The sequence below is a fragment of the Ceratina calcarata genome, unplaced genomic scaffold (assembly GCF_001652005.2).
Source record: "Ceratina calcarata isolate Rehan_Ccalc_2016 unplaced genomic scaffold, ASM165200v1 scaffold48.2, whole genome shotgun sequence".
In the NCBI taxonomy this organism is placed as follows: Eukaryota; Metazoa; Arthropoda; class Insecta; order Hymenoptera; family Apidae; genus Ceratina; species Ceratina calcarata.
In genome coordinates, this window is record NW_017172225.1 from 403,396 (window position 1) to 419,744 (window position 16,349).

General features: G+C 44.6%; 2 protein-coding genes across 3 annotated transcripts; one reads left to right on the top strand and one right to left on the bottom strand.

Annotated features, from left to right (window-relative positions):
* Positions 1-1,537: 1,537 nt before the first annotated feature.
* On the top strand, positions 1,538-7,125 carry Tsp (Thrombospondin). The gene is made up of 15 exons (XM_018029001.2): positions 1,538-1,803; positions 1,988-2,149; positions 2,213-2,427; positions 2,925-3,180; positions 3,316-3,401; positions 3,462-3,522; positions 3,832-4,036; positions 4,102-4,230; positions 4,314-4,590; positions 4,694-4,849; positions 4,981-5,353; positions 5,490-5,843; positions 5,917-6,144; positions 6,245-6,754; positions 6,922-7,125. Exons 1-15 carry the CDS (start codon positions 1,731-1,733, stop codon positions 7,008-7,010), a joined length of 3,174 nt encoding a protein of 1,057 aa, XP_017884490.1. The 5' UTR covers positions 1,538-1,730; the 3' UTR covers positions 7,011-7,125.
* A 189-nt stretch (positions 7,126-7,314) lies between these two features.
* LOC108627664 (C-Maf-inducing protein) lies at positions 7,315-16,346 on the bottom strand. 2 transcript variants are annotated; one of them, XM_026815711.1, is made up of 9 exons: positions 15,477-16,346; positions 13,146-14,552; positions 12,103-12,288; positions 11,456-12,039; positions 11,305-11,394; positions 10,976-11,228; positions 10,643-10,900; positions 10,269-10,569; positions 7,315-10,189 (listed from the first exon to the last, which is right to left on the bottom strand). In XM_026815711.1, exons 2-9 carry the CDS (start codon positions 14,355-14,357, stop codon positions 10,065-10,067), a joined length of 3,009 nt encoding a protein of 1,002 aa, XP_026671512.1. In that variant the 5' UTR covers positions 14,358-14,552; positions 15,477-16,346; the 3' UTR covers positions 7,315-10,064. The 2 variants fall into 2 exon arrangements, with proteins under 2 accessions (XP_026671512.1, XP_017884491.1); XM_018029002.2 differs by having other exon boundaries at positions 13,146-16,346.
* Positions 16,347-16,349: the final 3 nt, after the last annotated feature.

Here is a 16,349-nt window from a genome sequence, read left to right on the forward strand (position 1 = left end):
GTATACAATTATCCCGTAGATTCAACGGTTTAGGAGTAATGAAGGAAAAATGAAATTTTTTGCCAAAAGTTCGCCGTTTCGATGCTGGGATGGTCGAATTTTGTCAACATCAATAAAATGCCAAATAATCATACGTAACTCGTTAAATATCGAAGTTAGAAGGAAAACAACTTTTATTTGAAGCATTTTTCGCAATTTTGAAAAAAAAAATTTTTCGTCAGCGTCAATACTTAATTGGATATTTCCTTCTATACTTTTTAGCACGTAACTATTTATTATTACCATTATTCTTCCGACGTCTGATTTCTTTTTAATTATTGGAAATGCGTTTTTCTAAAGTACATAAACTTTCAGGATTGACTGTATAGCCAATACATCCTTAATAATGGTCACGGCTATTTTTTCGAGTCCCTCGTTACGGAACTTTATATTTTACTATGTTCCTCCACGATAGTTCTCGGTAAGGAATGGGCTGTTGGTAATTGTGGGAGTACTGGACCGGTCATTAAATGAATAGACAGTGAAATATATTTTTAACAAGATATTTATTTCATTTGAAAATCAGTTACAGAATAAAAGAGATCTGGGGATCCTTCAGATTTCTCGATATCTTCGCCTTTGGAGAATGCTATATCTGATCTTATTGCGTTCCAATGTTAACGAAATTTTAAAGACGTGTTCAGGAAGGATCGATTTAAGTGTCCTCCAAGTTTCTTGAAGATATCTCGAAGGAGAGACCACGGGGAGACAGCAGAGACCAGGCATAGAGATTCTATTTGAGCATCTTTAAAGTTTCAATAAGATATTTTGACGGATTTTGTGAATATAATGAAGACATAAGTAATGTAAGGCGATAAAAAGTGAATAAAGTCATTATAACTTTGATCCTACTGTAGGCGTAGAAATATCTTTAATAAACGCATGCAGGGTCAGCTGATATCATTTTGGTTTACGCTACTATTGTTATCCGTAGAAAAAAACGTTCCAGATAAAACTCAATGGACATTAAAAAGAAAAGCATATTCGACTTCCTGTGTCCTTCGCGAGATTGCTGAAAGAAAAAGTCGTAATACTTATATGGGAATTAGTACGTTAAGAATATGTTCCCATGAAAACCATTCAACTTTATCTGAAACTGATTTTTACTACGGAGATTGATTGCAACGTAAATTAATTTCGAGATATCTCAATAACTCCTAGAATTATTCAATCAAGCGTAACTTTCAGTTTAACCAGATCTACACGATTTTCCCATTTCTGTTTGGATCAAGGAGGAAATGGCTGAGAGCATCGAAGCTTCTTCGAATAATTTAATCATTTAACGCGTTGCAAATCTCTTTTTCCGATTAATCGTCGTACTTACTTACTCGTTTTACGCGCGTATGAATCGTCATTGGATATAAAGGTAATAGAAACGTGAAAAGGAATGGGTGGTATTTCGAATCGATATTAACAGCTTAATCAACATATTTTTATGTGCCTACGATAACTCTCCCAGCCGTGGACTGTGCTCCTGTAACTCGAAGGTGATTTATAAAGTCGATCGTAGGCTTTTCCCCGATGCCAGTCGGCGAACGCCAACGTCAAGGAATCTACTTAAGCCGGTCTACGATCGGAGCGCATAGTTGCTCTTTCGCGTTGATCTACGAGTCGGAATTAGCTTTACGACGCGCGAGTTTGTCTCGCGCTTCAAAATAATTCGGTGTAATCGGTGAATAGAAGACGTGACAATGCGCGTGATCGCGGCGTTGTTCGCCGCGTTTCTTCTCGCTCACGTCGTCGATAGCGTCTTACGGGATCCAGGTACGACGGAAGCTCTTCCGTTTCGTAAAGAGTTGATAAAATGACTCGAGAAAGAAGTCGTTCGTTTCTGATTAGACTAGTGGCAGGCGGGAGTTCTTACATAGAATTAAACCGGTCTTCGGTTCAACAAGAGATCTAGCGGAACACCGCGTATTTAAGAGCACACTTCTCATTTATTTTACAGAACTTGCGAGCGACATTCGACGTGCATGGCACAACAATTTTACTTTGGACATTATGAACACTAGAATGAGTAAGAAGCATAACTCGTCGAGCATTCTACTCATAATCAAATATCAGAATGGAGCGAAGAACATGATAATCCTGGATAGACCGAATGAACGAGGTAAAAGAGAATTGCGTAGAACCGATTAACTAGGACGCGTTAGAAACGAGAAATTCATTGCAGTAATCCTCGAAAACATCGTTGGCGACCGTCGAAGCTCCGGGCACATCAAGGTGAAAATTGATACCCACAGTTCAACGTCCGAGCATCTGATCTTCGTGATACGACGGTACCAGAAGAAAGTCTTCCTGGACGTATACGCCAATTGCCAGTTCAAAGGAACGATCGAGACGACGAGAGGTTTTCGCCCATTGAAATCTACCGAAAGGATCGAAGTGGTGAGCATGAAAGAGAGAGCGAAATGTGTTTCGTTTAAACAAGTTCCAGGCGTTCTCTCTCGCGATCGTTGATGGTGCACCGGTGACGGTGGACGTCGTAGGATGAAGCTTCTATGCGTTTCCAAATATGGTCAGACTTCTAAGGCTGTCCGACTTTGTCACGCGCGTAACGCGTTTAGCCGCGGTAAATCGATTTAGATTCGCTCGGTATTCATCCGTGCCGTGGTCGCCCACTTTCTTGTAGTCGTCGATCTTGAACCCAGACCCGGCGATTAATTCACGCTGTGGAAAGGGACGGCAAAAACTTGAGATTTTCCTCGCTTGATCTTCAATATTCATGAGTTGTGCATGTAATCGTAACTGTTCTATGTTACTTTTTTTACGTACACGCAATTTATAGTTCTCTCGGAAACGTTGATCAAAAAAATGATAATAAAACGAAATAATCGTTCATTGAATAAGAGTCTTCTCCATCGCTGAAGTTGGCCCGTGTTTAGTTTAGGGGAAGAAAAGCCCGAGTGACCGTGTACCCGCTCAGCTTGGACGAAGCTGAAATAGAAGAGGAATGTAACAATTCGGGCGAATTGTCCTCTTCCGAGTACTTGTGGTACGGTGGTGCGAATGACGGTGGCTATCGAAACACTAGAGATCTGCGTGGTTTTAGTCTATCGGATGAATCGGAGATGGATTCGAGACGCACGGCCAGGGCAACGTCGAGAGGAGACATCGGGATTCAATCTTTGGACGAAAGAGGTATAAATTCGATCCAACCGCGTATCGAATACTACTCCTGACAAAAATCTTTGAACGATGCAGCAACATTAGACAAAGATTTGCAGGGGTAGTACTCCCTGTTCGAATTTAAAGTAACAGAACGTGATTTCGCAGACTGTCTGACGGACGATCGGATAGTAAAAACGTTGAACACACTGATAGTGGCGATCAACAGGTTGTGGCTTGAAACAGAAGAGAATGTGAGTACCGATCTTATATCTCGAATAAGAAGGAGGTGCATCGTTTCTATTTTTTTTCAGACAAAGGAATTGCGAAATTTGCGGCGAGCAATGGAACGATGCGAGACACACCGTACTCCTGGTGAGTCATTCTATTGAAAGCGTTATCGTGCAGTCTTCGTGCTTTTTGTTCTTCTCTCTGTGTGGCATTTACCGCTTTTCTCTTTGATCTACAAATAAATATGTAATGTATGTGTTTAATTGGCGACAAATATAAGCAAACGATGGAAAATTCTGAGTAATCATTCATTTTTCTTTGCAACGCTCTTTTGCGAAAGCCACGATCTTTTTGAAGGATCAGAGGCGCAAAAGATCCACCTCGAGTCGCAAGTCGAGCGACTAGCGTTTCCAACTTCCTATCCTGATTGATCGTTCGTTCATGGTTCCATAGCTCCCAGGCCGAAAGAATCCAGTTGCGAATACGAATCGCCTTGTTTCCCGGGTGCTACTTGTTATGATACGAGGCATGGACCGCGATGCGGAGCTTGCCCACCACACTACACCGGCGACGGTCGCCATTGCATTCAAATAAATTGCGCGCACAGACCCTGCTATCCTTCGGTCCCTTGCCACAATCGCAGAAACGGATCGTTCATGTACGTAAATTTCATTTATTAATTATTCGATTAACTTCATACGACTCGACTCCTCGTACTTTCAGTTGCGGCAGATGCCCTCCCGGCCACATCGGCGACGGCATTAACTGCGAAGCACAAGGAGATCCCTGCGCGCTGAGTCCCTGCGGCCCGAGAACTACGTGCGAGCGGATTTCCCGTCCACCTTATTACAGGTACTCGGTTCTTCTCAAAGGATTTAGCGTATCGAGGTGACCCGTTTTTTCGAACATGGAATCTTTAAAAACGTTTCGACCAGATGCGGCGCTTGTGCACATGGGTACATCTCTAATGGGACCGCGTGCGTCGAAATAAACGAATGCGATGTAACGGAACCTTGTTACCCCGGAGTACGATGTATCAACCTCAAACCAGGATTCAAGTGCGATCCTTGCCCGAAGGGATATACCGGACCTACCATCGAGGGCTTCGGATTGGAGATCGCGAGGAGCGTTAAACAGACCTGCACAGACATAAACGAGTGCGACTACAACAACGGTGGTTGTGGTCGAGGCGTGGAATGCATCAACACGCCGGTAACCGTCGCGTATTACAGCGGCAATTTCTCTGGATTTCTCGCTTGGTGTTTATTACGTTTCAGTATACCAGTTAATTCTGACGATAAGATTTGCGTTTCAGGGTTCGCACTATTGCAGTGCTGAGTGTCAGACAGGATTCTTAGGCAGCCGAGCAGCCGGCTGCCAGCCGACGATTCGAGTTTGTTCGAATTTAAAAGAAGTTTGCCACGAGGACGCCTATTGCCGGGCCGTCAACGTCTACGAACACTTCTGCAGGGTAAAAACGAAACCTTATTCCGGTCTTTTACTTTTGTGCGTAATATGTCTACAGCGATAGACATACTAAAGTGTTTCTCATATGAAAGAGCATTAGCTTGTTTAGAGATAGATTACTTCTATTATTTTCAGTGTAACTACGGAACGGCTGGGAACGGGTTGTTCTGCGGCAAAGACACGGACGGCGATGGTTTTCCCAATGATGCTCTTGACTGCGAGGATCTGTTTTGTCACAAGGACAATTGCCCGACGGTACCCAACAGCGGACAAGAGGACGCAGACGGAGACGGCATAGGCGACGCTTGCGATCCAGACGCCGACAACGATGGTATACTGAATCGTAAGGATAACTGTCGGTTGACCGCGAATCACGATCAGAAAGACTCCGATGACGACGGCCTGGGCGATCCTTGCGATAATTGTCCTTTCGTCAGCAATCGGCTGCAAGAGGATACCGATGGCGATGGTGTAGGCGACGCCTGCGAGAACGATATCGACAAAGATGGTAAACGAGATTCGATGCATTTATAAAAAAATAAAATCTGCAGAAATAATGAATGAGATCGAAAAATGAATGTGTATTTCAATGTTTGATAATATGATGTCCTGATTTTGATCCGCACTAATTTTCACGATGCCAGGTATTCCAAATAACCGCGACAACTGTCCAACGGTGCCGAATCCCGATCAGTTAGACACGGACGGGGATGGGGTTGGCGATGTCTGCGATAATTGTCCTGATGTTCCCAATAAGAATCAGACAGACACGGACGGGGATGGGGTTGGCGATGCTTGCGATACCAATCAGGATTCAGACTCTGATGGCAAACAAGACAACCTGGACAACTGTCCCAACGTGCCGAATCCTGACCAAAGTGATATCGACAGGGATGGAATAGGGGACGCGTGCGACAACGATATGGATAATGATAATGTACCAAACGATGTTGACAATTGCTTATACGTGTACAATCCGGATCAACGTCCTTCTCGTTGTAAGTACCATGCGCGTGGGTAATTGTTTGAACGCAACGAATAATTTTCATCCGAGTTTCAATGAATTTTCAGTCCCGCGTATCGGCTACGCTTGCGCCGATGACTTCGATAACGACACCGTGATAAACAGGAACGACAACTGTCCCAACAACACTTTGGTCTGGACAACAGACTTCAGAAAGTACAAGACCATCAATCTGGATCCTATCGGCACGGCGCAAGAAGATCCGATTTGGGTAATACGCAACATGGGTGCCGAAATTACACAGCTTTTGAACAGCGACCCTGGTATTGCTGTCGGTAAGGAAAGGGTGAACACTGAACGTTCGCATCGTACGAAATGATAAAAAATATATATATAAATATGAATGCCAATGAGTCGATGTCTGTTCCGAGACAGGACAGGACGTTTTTAGCGGAGTAGATTTCGAGGGAACGTTTTACATCGGGGATGACGACGACGACGATTTCGTTGGATTCGTGTTCGCTTATCAGAGCAGCAGGAAATTTTACGTGGTGACTTGGAAGCAATACGAGCAGATCTACTGGCACGTCCGTCCGTTCAGGTCGCATGCAAGTGCCGGAATCAGGTTGAGGCTCGTCGATTCGGCATCCGGACCTGGCGAGATCCTTAGGAACACTCTCTGGAGCGACGATACCGTAGTGAACGAGATGAAAGTTCTATGGCACGATCCATCTGGCATAGGCTGGAAGCCGTGGACATCGTATAGGTGGCAGCTTCTGCACAGACCTCATATCGGTCTGATCAGGTTCGCTCTTTACAGGGGAAAGGACCTAATAACTGACTCAGGGAACATCTTTGATCATACTCTGCGGGGTGGCAAATTGGGCGTCTACTGTTTCTCCCAGGAGAACATCACTTGGTCCAACTTGCACTACTCTTGTAAAGGTAAAACCGATGAAACTCTTACTGACTACCACGAATTTTCGATTAAACTTGACTCGATCAAAATATATACGTTCCTTTAATTATTTACAATTCGACCCAACGGCTTTGCTTAAACTACGTAGAAGTTCAGATTCTCCAATTTATCGCGTTTGTTCTTTTTGTTCCAGAATCTGTCCCGCTCTCGGTGTGGAACGAATTGCCGCCTGACAAGAGAAATCAAGTAGACATAGATACGGGCAACTTACATCTCATTTAAATTTGATGACTATCCGTAATTCGGATGAAGAACGGGCATATAGATAAGTCTTAAAGTACTTACAACCACGTGACAATTGTCTAAATAAAAACGATATCAATTTTCTCCTTCTATATCCACGTAGTAAAAATTCTTATTTCAACCCATAAAGATCATAATTAAAATATACAACCAAAACTCGAAGTTGGTAGATGTGTCCTTTGAACTGCAGTAATTTCAGTTTAATTAACAGGAGGGAAGGATAACGATCACGTGATTAAGTGGCGAAAGAAATCGATGCACGCACGTATGTACGCGTCTAAAATATTTACAAATAAATACTTATATTTAGGACCGAATGTACTCGTGTTATAAATACATTATACTAAAAAAGGAAGAGTTTAGAATTTGTATAACGATCAACGACGAATTAAAAGTTCCGCGATAACAAATAAGCTTATACCTATATACTACAAGTATATCGTAACGTCCTAAGTACCCACGACACGAAAACGGGAATTACTTTTATTAACAATAAATGATGACGCAGAACTGCGGCGCTGGAATTTCGTATTCCGCAAAGGAAATTAAACGTACGTACTAACTGCAAATATCGTTGATTGCTCTTTAAGCGTACGAATGTGAACCGTTTCTCAAAAAAAAAAGGAGAACGAGAAGAGAGGGAAAAAGGTAGAACATGTGGTATTTTACTTGTTAACATCTCGACCGATTATAAATTTTCTAGGAAAAATTCGTTTTGTGAGAATCGAGCGTTCGCAAGGTGTTTCGGAAATACGTATATCCGAACGATATCTACAAACGGAACTTACTATTAGATAATAATCAGATTTTCTTGAAATCCACATTGACGAAGAAGAAGACACGGGAAAGGCCGAAGAGAAGAATCGATCTCTGAATTTTCTGATTTCTATTTCGTCGAATAATATTTAAAAATTGTACTGTACGTAACAAGTTGGAACGTGTAACGATGGAATAATACGTAAAGAAATGTGAATTGTTCGTATTGAGAAGTAAATTTTAAGCAAGCGACTAGACGTATAATCGTTTCTAAATATTTCAAGAGTATTCCGATTCCCTTTTCTTGTTGGAGAGTATTATATTTCTGAAACACCCTAATGGTATAGTCGAAACGAAAAATTCGATTGTAACGCGTGCCAGGGACAGTCGTCCTGAATACGCGAGTTGTGGCACGCGTTATGGCAGTGGTCGCTCAGAGCTTGATCGCTGAGGCAGTTGAGCGCTATTCAAAAAGGAAAAAAGAGCAAAAATCTTTTTCGAAAATGCATCTTTCTTTCTTTCCGGTTAAAAGTTCATCCATATTTATGTATCAGCCAAGTATAGATAAAATAAGTCCGATGTCGAGTCTCACTGTGACGTTCGTTTCCCGTATCGAGATACGAAGGAAAGTCAAAAAATAGAGGAATTCTCTTGTTTTCCAATAAACCGAGCGAGAATCTCAAAGTGACACGCGCGACGACATGCGTGCATGCATGCGTGTAACTCTACCGCGTTCGTTTAACTCTTTATTTATCGGATTATCGATCGGCTCGGAACGTGTACTCGTTCCGCGAAGAAACAACTTTTTTAAAACTGGAAGGGATTGATTTTCTGACTTTCCACCGTGCATTCTTATACATATAATCGTTTGCAATTTTTTTCTTCGAATTTTCGGCTGTCGCGACTATAATGAACACCTCGAGCGTCGATAATGAGTTTAGTTCGCGTGGTTTCACATGCACGACCAAGTTAATCCTGTCGAATTATAGTACAACTATCTGGAAGAAATTTAGTATAGACGGCATTTATAATGTAGAAGATACGGAGAACAGGATCACGAACTTTTAGAATGTGAACGCGCGAGTCAAAGTAAAATTATACTTAAGTAGTAAACGTAGGAAAAAGAATATCGTTCAACTTTAGGTGGTTGACTAGAACAAATGCGTAGTTAACGACTATAGTACGTCTACGTACCTCTACCAAATTCGAAGAGCTCGCGATCCCTCCTGACACCCTGTATACGTATATATATATATCTTCATCGAGAGTAGATTTTTGTCGACAGTACTATACACGAAATTTGTTTCTTACGAGCTAGGATCATTGGATTCTTAATATAGTTATTCTGAGAATTGAACGTTTCAACGACGTGTTTTTCAAATTGTACTTACTTAGATTAAAAGAACGAGTCTTAGCGCGCTTAATTCGGTGATCGAACTGAAACCGTACCACTTATTAAACGTAAAACACACTATCCTTGTCTAGTTCGCTATTTGGTGTCCTTTTGATATTAGCACGATCGAAATTGAACCTTCGTTAAATGCATAGTTCTGTTCCCTTTATAAAGCTACGTTTACTTAATTATACATGCGTGTATATGTGCTAGATCACATTCGAAGAAATGTCTTTCGATAGAATAATGAGTCCGTCGAATGATATTTACAGAAGGGAAAAGAATCTCAAATAAATATACGTACGAGTTATTAGTCTACTACGCTCACTTCGACGAACGACCGTTATAAATTATTATACGTTTCATGGTCTACGCATCGTCGATGTCAATAAATATTAATCCGACTAAAATTATACGTGTATTAAATGAAACGACCGAAACACGTAGGATTCGCGTAAAAGGCAAGGCACTTCGAGACTTACGATCGACCGAGCGGTAATTCGGATTCGAGTGTTCGCAAGTCCCTGTGCCGTTCGACACGATATCTTTATTTTTTATTATTCAGATTTCCACCTATTTTAATGTTTGATCAAATGTCTCGTTACCTTTTAATCCGGACGATCGTTGGACAATACGCGACTTCTTGGAAGCTTCCTTGATCGTTCCCCCTTCGTGTATCCTCCAGGCTTTTATCGTGCTCCTGGTCACGTACTTTACTTTTGACCAATTTCACCGATGATCGTAAATACCTTTCGCTCGAAAAATCTTACCGCGCGATCGTAACAGACACTTCGGATTTGTTTACGTTTTATCGTCTCTCGCGTTCAATTCAAAGAGTTTTGTCTTTTCTCTAGAGCGCTCGAGTCACCGAACGAAAGCTCTGGCTACCAAGCGTCCGTGTATCTAACGTCAAATTCCTGAAGAGCCGGCAAACACTTTTTCAGCAATTCGAACGTCTGAACGGACAGCTTCGTGCTATTCAAGTTCAGCTTCTTCAAACTTGTCAGTGCTGCGAATCAAATTATATTCAATTACAAAATCGATCGATCGATCCGTTCGTGTTGTTCGGCAGCGGATCTTCTACTTACAGGCCAAGGCAGAGATTCCTTTATCGGAGACCGGGGTTTCACAGAGATTCAAAACCTGCAACTTCTGCAAATGCTCGCTGATCATCTGTAGGCCAGCGTCGCCGAATTGCGTCGCCCATAAATTTAAGTGCCTAAGCGCTGGCAATTTGATCAGTTGTTCAGCGCAGGCCGATGTGACAGAAGTGAACGCCAAGCTAAGGTACTCCAGACTGCCGAGAGCTCTCCCGTTCAGAAGCAGAGCGACGTCGGCGTCCGTCGCCCTGGCTGGTAGCGTCAACCTTCTGGGGCCACCTTTCCGTAACTGAACAATGCCAATTCATGATAAAATCTGGTATGACGTGATCCTCCCTTTTCAGCGATTCTGCTTCACTTACCAGTTGCTGCAAATTCCTTTGCCTCTGACATAGCGCGGCGTAGTGTTCCTTGCCCGTGGCCGTTGATTCCAGCGCGCTAACTATTTGCAATTTGGTTTCTTTGCTCGGCAACAAATGCCATTCCAGCATCAAACAAAGAGCTTCTTGCGCCGCCTCACAGCCTCTCACCGCCAGGAGTATGCAATCGTCGCGGACCTGCTTTGTTAGCCAGCCGATGAACTTCTTCCGTCGACAGCAGCACGCCAGTAACGTCGTCAACTAATAAAAATAAAGATTATTATTCATGTTTCGAACGAAGCCATTACATAATCGATATGAAAGAGAGAAGCGTACCATTTGTCCGAACAGTTCTCCTTGATCGGGACAATCCGGACTGGACGGTGCCGCGATGTGGATCCATCCGGGCCTGAGTTCCCTGACCGGGAGCAGAACGCGATGTACGACGCATCTCGTATCCTTTGCCAAGCGATCCATCACGCGCATCAGTATCGATTGCTGTACTTCTTTCACCGTGAAGGCCTCCTCGGGAAATGGGACCGGCTGCAATAGAGCACCCAGTTCCGGCCTCCAATCGGCGTATTCGGAGCTAGGAAAAATATGATGACGCCACGCTATTATAAAGCTCGTAGACAACGAGGTCTACCAATAGGATGTTTACTTACGTGATATTTAACACCAAGAGATAGCAATTCAGCGGAGGCAGACTCAGCGATTTATCGTTCTCCGGCAAGGAACGATTAGCTACCTCGAATCTGCGAGCGAACGAAATTCAAACCAATTCGTTTCGATTTGTAAACGTATGTCTTTACTTACCTATGAAAAATCGCGGCAACGCAGACGGATACTAAATTCGGTAGCACTCTCGGATGAGGACAGTCGCTTCCGGGTCCGTGAACCGAAATGATGTAATCTCTGACCGCTTGCTCTCCGCCCGTCGCATACAGAGCGGCGATGAAAACTTGCAACAGTTTCCTCATGTCCAGGGACTTGCCGAAGTCGACCGTGTGCTTGAGACACCTGGTGATCGCTGGGCTCACGGCCGTGACCAAAGACGACTGCGGATGCTGTTGGGCCAACTTGACGAGAACCTTTGCCAAACAAACCGGAAGCGCGACTTTGTCCAAAAGCGGGGACACTACCGAAAGTACAGCTTCCGCCCAGTGCTTCCTATCGTTCCGATAGCGAGATATCTCTTCGGTAGATTTCTCGGAATCTGACGGATCCTCCACTACCGAATCTTCCAAGTGTTTCGCAACGGCTTCCAACGGTGCCACGGACACTCTCTCGTCCTGCAGCGAAGTCCACAACGCGAAATCCACCATCGATTTCAGCTCCTTGATAATCACCTCTTCCCGAGTGTTCAAAGACAGCAAATGTTGATATTTGAAGATACTCCTCTGGAAGATTTCGGAGATTTTGTTGCAGGTACGTCGCAGGGAAATGTCGCAAAATCTATTTACCTTCCACAGTATCGAGTGATACCACTGGTCCCTCGTGTAAGCATTGTTCGCTTGGAGAAGAAGAGAACTGTTCGGTAGAACTATGCTCAGGCAATTCTTATAAGTAGGATCCCATCTAGCAACAGCGTATTTCCGTATATCGGACATGTTGCTATACGGTATCGGTTGTCGAAAAAATCCTGTGCGCTGAAACAGTTCGCGAAACGATTCGTTCGTACATAAATTCGCAACTGTTTCGTTTATTCGACAAGAAGCAATCGATAAAGAGCGTTAACTTGCTTATTAAAAATTGGAAAAATTGTGGCGTATGTCTACACGCGCACACCTACACTCGCGAGCGTTCGTACACCTGCGAGAGACACGGACGAAAAGAGAGACGCACGTGCGTGCATGTGTGCGACCGCTTCACTTACGTCAAAGCCGACCCTGAATGCATCTCGTGACCGCTTCTTCAGATTATGCTTGCATCGTCAAAAAAAGGCTGGTCGATTCATTTCTTTTTTCTTCCCTTTTTTTCTTCGGTCAACCAGCACGGCGACCAGAGATTTACAACCCAATTTTACGAACGCTTGCAACGGAACTACTGGAACGATTCCTACTTCTCTTCGTTTACTTCGCGCATTTGTTTCGACGGATAATTTTTCATACACATCGCAACAACTATTCAGCTTTACGTACACGCTAGTTTCATTTGCTCGACGTGTCATTGAATATCTTCTCATCTACCTATCTTGCTTTTCCATTAAATATTCATAGATGACAGAATTTGACCACAAAAAACGGCAGGTATCCACGTACTCACAGCGAGGTACGCATAGTTTTATTATAAACGTATAGTACACGCTTGTTAGTTCGTGTCGCGCTGAATCCGTAATCGCGGACAAGAAATTCAAAGACGTAAGTAGCTGCTTTGCAACGAAATTAATTAAACGATCAACGTCACTGATTTACCATTCACGGCAGCGGTCGATCGCCAACCGTGCACGGACGAGTTATCGTGTATCAGTGAAACGCAATTAAACTTTGTTATTCATGAGACTCACCGTTTTGGAAGTGATACAGGTGTCGTTCAGATAAAGATGATGCGTCTCCCATCTCCTCAAGTATTTGCTCGACAGGATCTTCTTAACGAGATTCGTGTAATTCAGGAAGCATACTTGAATGTCCCCTTCCTCTATCGGTTTGAATCTGGGTCCCACGGGGCCAGGACTAGGACTAGAACCGCTGGAACCGCTGGTCGGAGAACAGCCTGCGCTCTGTCTCTCCAAATTGGGACAAGACCTCGCGGCGGGCAAACAGAACGCGCTCTCCAAACGCTCCGGCTTCGTTTCGATCTCGAAACTGTTACCCGCGTTAAACGAGTCGCGAACATCGGCTGGAGTAGATTCTACGCTGGATCGGTGGTTACCGTTCGAGGATAGTTGCGGCGAACTGGTGCTGGTCATCTCCTGGCGCATCGCTCCGCCGTTTACGCAGAGGAAATTGTAGTAAGGTACGGTGGACGAAGACAAACCAGTAGTAGGACCAGCGGGACTCAACGGCAACGAGGATCCTTCCTCGGTTTCCGTTTCCGTTTCCTGGTTCGATGCGTTCTCCTTCTCCGACTCGCTGAACCCGTTCCGAATATCGTTCTCCGAGATTATTCTCGAGTTTCCAAACGCGTTTTCGTCATCCTCGTCATCGTCCTCATCGTCAACGGAATCGATCAACACCGACGGCGAGGAGTACGCCAGAGACGCGATTATCTCTTCCTCTGCTTTGTAATCCTTCTTCTCGTCCCCTATCGAACCTGATAGTTCGTCGTCGATCTCCTTGTTGCTTCCCGAAGATTCGTTCGAACAAAGTCGGAGCAACAATTTCTTGCACCGTCTATTGCTATACGATCGCTTTTCAGGGTCCCGTTTGTCATAATCCCGTGGATCGCCTATCCCGTTTTCCAATACGTCCAAGGAAGCGGGAGCGATAGAATCCGGTCCCGGTGACAAGGTCTCTGGATCCAGGTAGTCCGCTTTGATATCCGGAAGCGTACTGTCGGTGCTGCTAGTGTCGGAGACCAACGGTTCTTGGTCGATGTATCCGATCGAGGAACCGGAACCCTCGCTAGTCGCTTCCGAGTCCTGTCTGTCGCACTTGGAGTTCGGCGACTTGTCTCCCGGAAGGATCATGTCCACGGACGTGGTCTTCGACTTGCTGGACGAGAGAGACGAGGCGAGCACGCGTGACGCGCGGGTGAACGGCGTTTGGAAACAGAACATGTCGAATCGTCGCTAGGTTCCGGTGTTCAGGTTTAGGAATTCCGTTTGATATCGTTGCCGCTGCTGCCTCCCGGTGACCCAATTCGACGTGGTGATCGGTCAGGGGTGAGAAAACGTTTCCGACGTCAGAGGCCAACAGCGAAGGTGTCCCCGGCAACGTTCGATGTTCCAATTTCCTTTCCCTCCCAGCAGCACCTGAAATCCCTTATTACCAAGCCTACCACAAATCTTGCTCGACCTAGAAACGGTCGTTCACCGCTTTGCCATTCAGCGGACAAAGCGCACGGTGACACGGGGAAAACAGGAAATCTCGCACATCGGCAATATTGAAAAACGGTATATTGATTTTCCATCCACTGAACACTCGCGGAAGAAACGTTTCTCAAGTTTTATCGGGATACACTTCGAAGAAGCTGATCGCTCCGCGCATCTTGTCTCGATGAGGTCTCACGCTAAGTCGTAATTACCTGGTGCCTTTCTCGTGATATTCGAAGACACCGATCGTCACTCGCCTAATCGCAACGCGAAACTCACACGCACACGGTAGTAACACTCGCGCGGCGAACACCGCGTTCTTTTATCAGCAAAAAGAGAAGAAAGCGGGACGGTCGTCGACGAAACGGAATAATAGCGTACGTTCGCATGGCTCCTATGTTCGTTCGTCACTCGCGGATTTCGTGGAACGAATACGCGAAATCGCACGCACGGGACGTCGACGACGGAATCTTGGTGTTCTGCTCGCGCGAGACGGCGACGTCGAGTCGATGAACGACGAATGAAAAGAGCGCGGAGGAGATAGTGTGAGAGAGAGAAAGCAAGTGCGTGTGTGTGTGCGCGCGCGAGGGAAAAAGAGGAAACAAAAGGGAGAGAGAGAGGAGGGAGCGAGAGAAAGAGGGAGATTCGTGTTCTCCGACGTGGTGCTCAAATGTCTGACACGATCGTGAACGAGCACAGGCAGCACAGGTGGGGACGCGCCGGGCTTAAGAAAAGAAGAGAAGGCGTCGCGGCGCTTGCTGTCTCGCACTCGTGACCGATCGATGGATAAATGGTAGCGAACACCGCGTTTGCTTCGCATTATCGCTGCCTCTCCTCTCATCTCCCACGCGTTTTATTTCGTACCTGTCGCACACCTGTTCCGTACGCACATCTTTCGTCGCTTCATCAGATCTTGTCCTGGTGTAGCCAAGGGAAATAGCGCGGAATAAATATAGCTCGAACAAAAATTGAATAAACACAGCTTTAAACTGTTCACTTTACGTCAAAGATTTTGCGCGAACTAACTTCACGTCCTCAGTAATCGCGCTTGTGTCGGTGATTTACTAATTGTAAGCTTGAAGCGTGATTGGTCAGAAAGATGACGGATTTTACAGTACCGATATTTTATCGTTTATTGCAACAGAAAAAGAAATGAAACATATAATTTAACTCCGATGACCGAAAATGGATTCAAAACTATTCAGACTCCAGAGGATCTTCCGCTGCCGCGACGCATGCCGGTACCATTGTCGTCACTGCATTGCACATTGCAGTTGCTACTCTTTTTTTATACCTTTGCGAGTGACAGTAGGGTAATATGACTTGAACGTAGAAGCTGGATCACTGCGCGATTGTTATCATTCGGGCATTCTGCCCTGGCGACAGCTGGCCATTCGACGATTAACGATTATCGGGGTTGATGCTATATATCGTGTCTGTGTGCCAGGCATTAACACGTATGCATGTGTAGTATATACATATACATATATAATTATGTACCACAAACGTGAAGTTTGTCCCTTCACTATTTCAGATGATCGCGATGATCAGATCCAAGAATAGTTGTTCTTCCCTCTTTTTCTATTCCTAGGTTTGCCGAATTTCTATTTTTACGTGATTCGTTGAAAATAAATGAGTTAACGGGTGTGATCTAGTGTGTGTTGTTAATGGAAATGTTATATATCGCATTCTTGTTTGAAGATCGCGTGGGATCAATGGAGCGATTGTCCGATGGTT

Excerpts from the sequence above, each read along its gene's own strand:
- LOC108627664 (XM_026815711.1), bottom strand. The coding sequence starts at position 14,357 with ATGTTCTGTTTCCAAACGCCGTTCACCCGCGCGTCACGCGTGCTCGCC. Across the intron at positions 11,229-11,304 it reads CTCTTGGTGTTAAATATCAC|CTCCGAATACGCCGATTGGA; the intron begins GTAAGTAAACAT and ends TATTTTTCCTAG. Across the intron at positions 10,190-10,268 it reads AGGAATCTCTGCCTTGGCCT|CACTGACAAGTTTGAAGAAG; the intron begins GTAAGTAGAAGA and ends TTTGATTCGCAG.
- Tsp (XM_018029001.2), top strand. The coding sequence starts at position 1,731 with ATGCGCGTGATCGCGGCGTTGTTCGCCGCGTTTCTTCTCGCTCACGTC. Across the intron at positions 1,804-1,987 it reads TAGCGTCTTACGGGATCCAG|AACTTGCGAGCGACATTCGA; the intron begins GTACGACGGAAG and ends TTTATTTTACAG. Across the intron at positions 4,231-4,313 it reads TCCCGTCCACCTTATTACAG|ATGCGGCGCTTGTGCACATG; the intron begins GTACTCGGTTCT and ends CGTTTCGACCAG.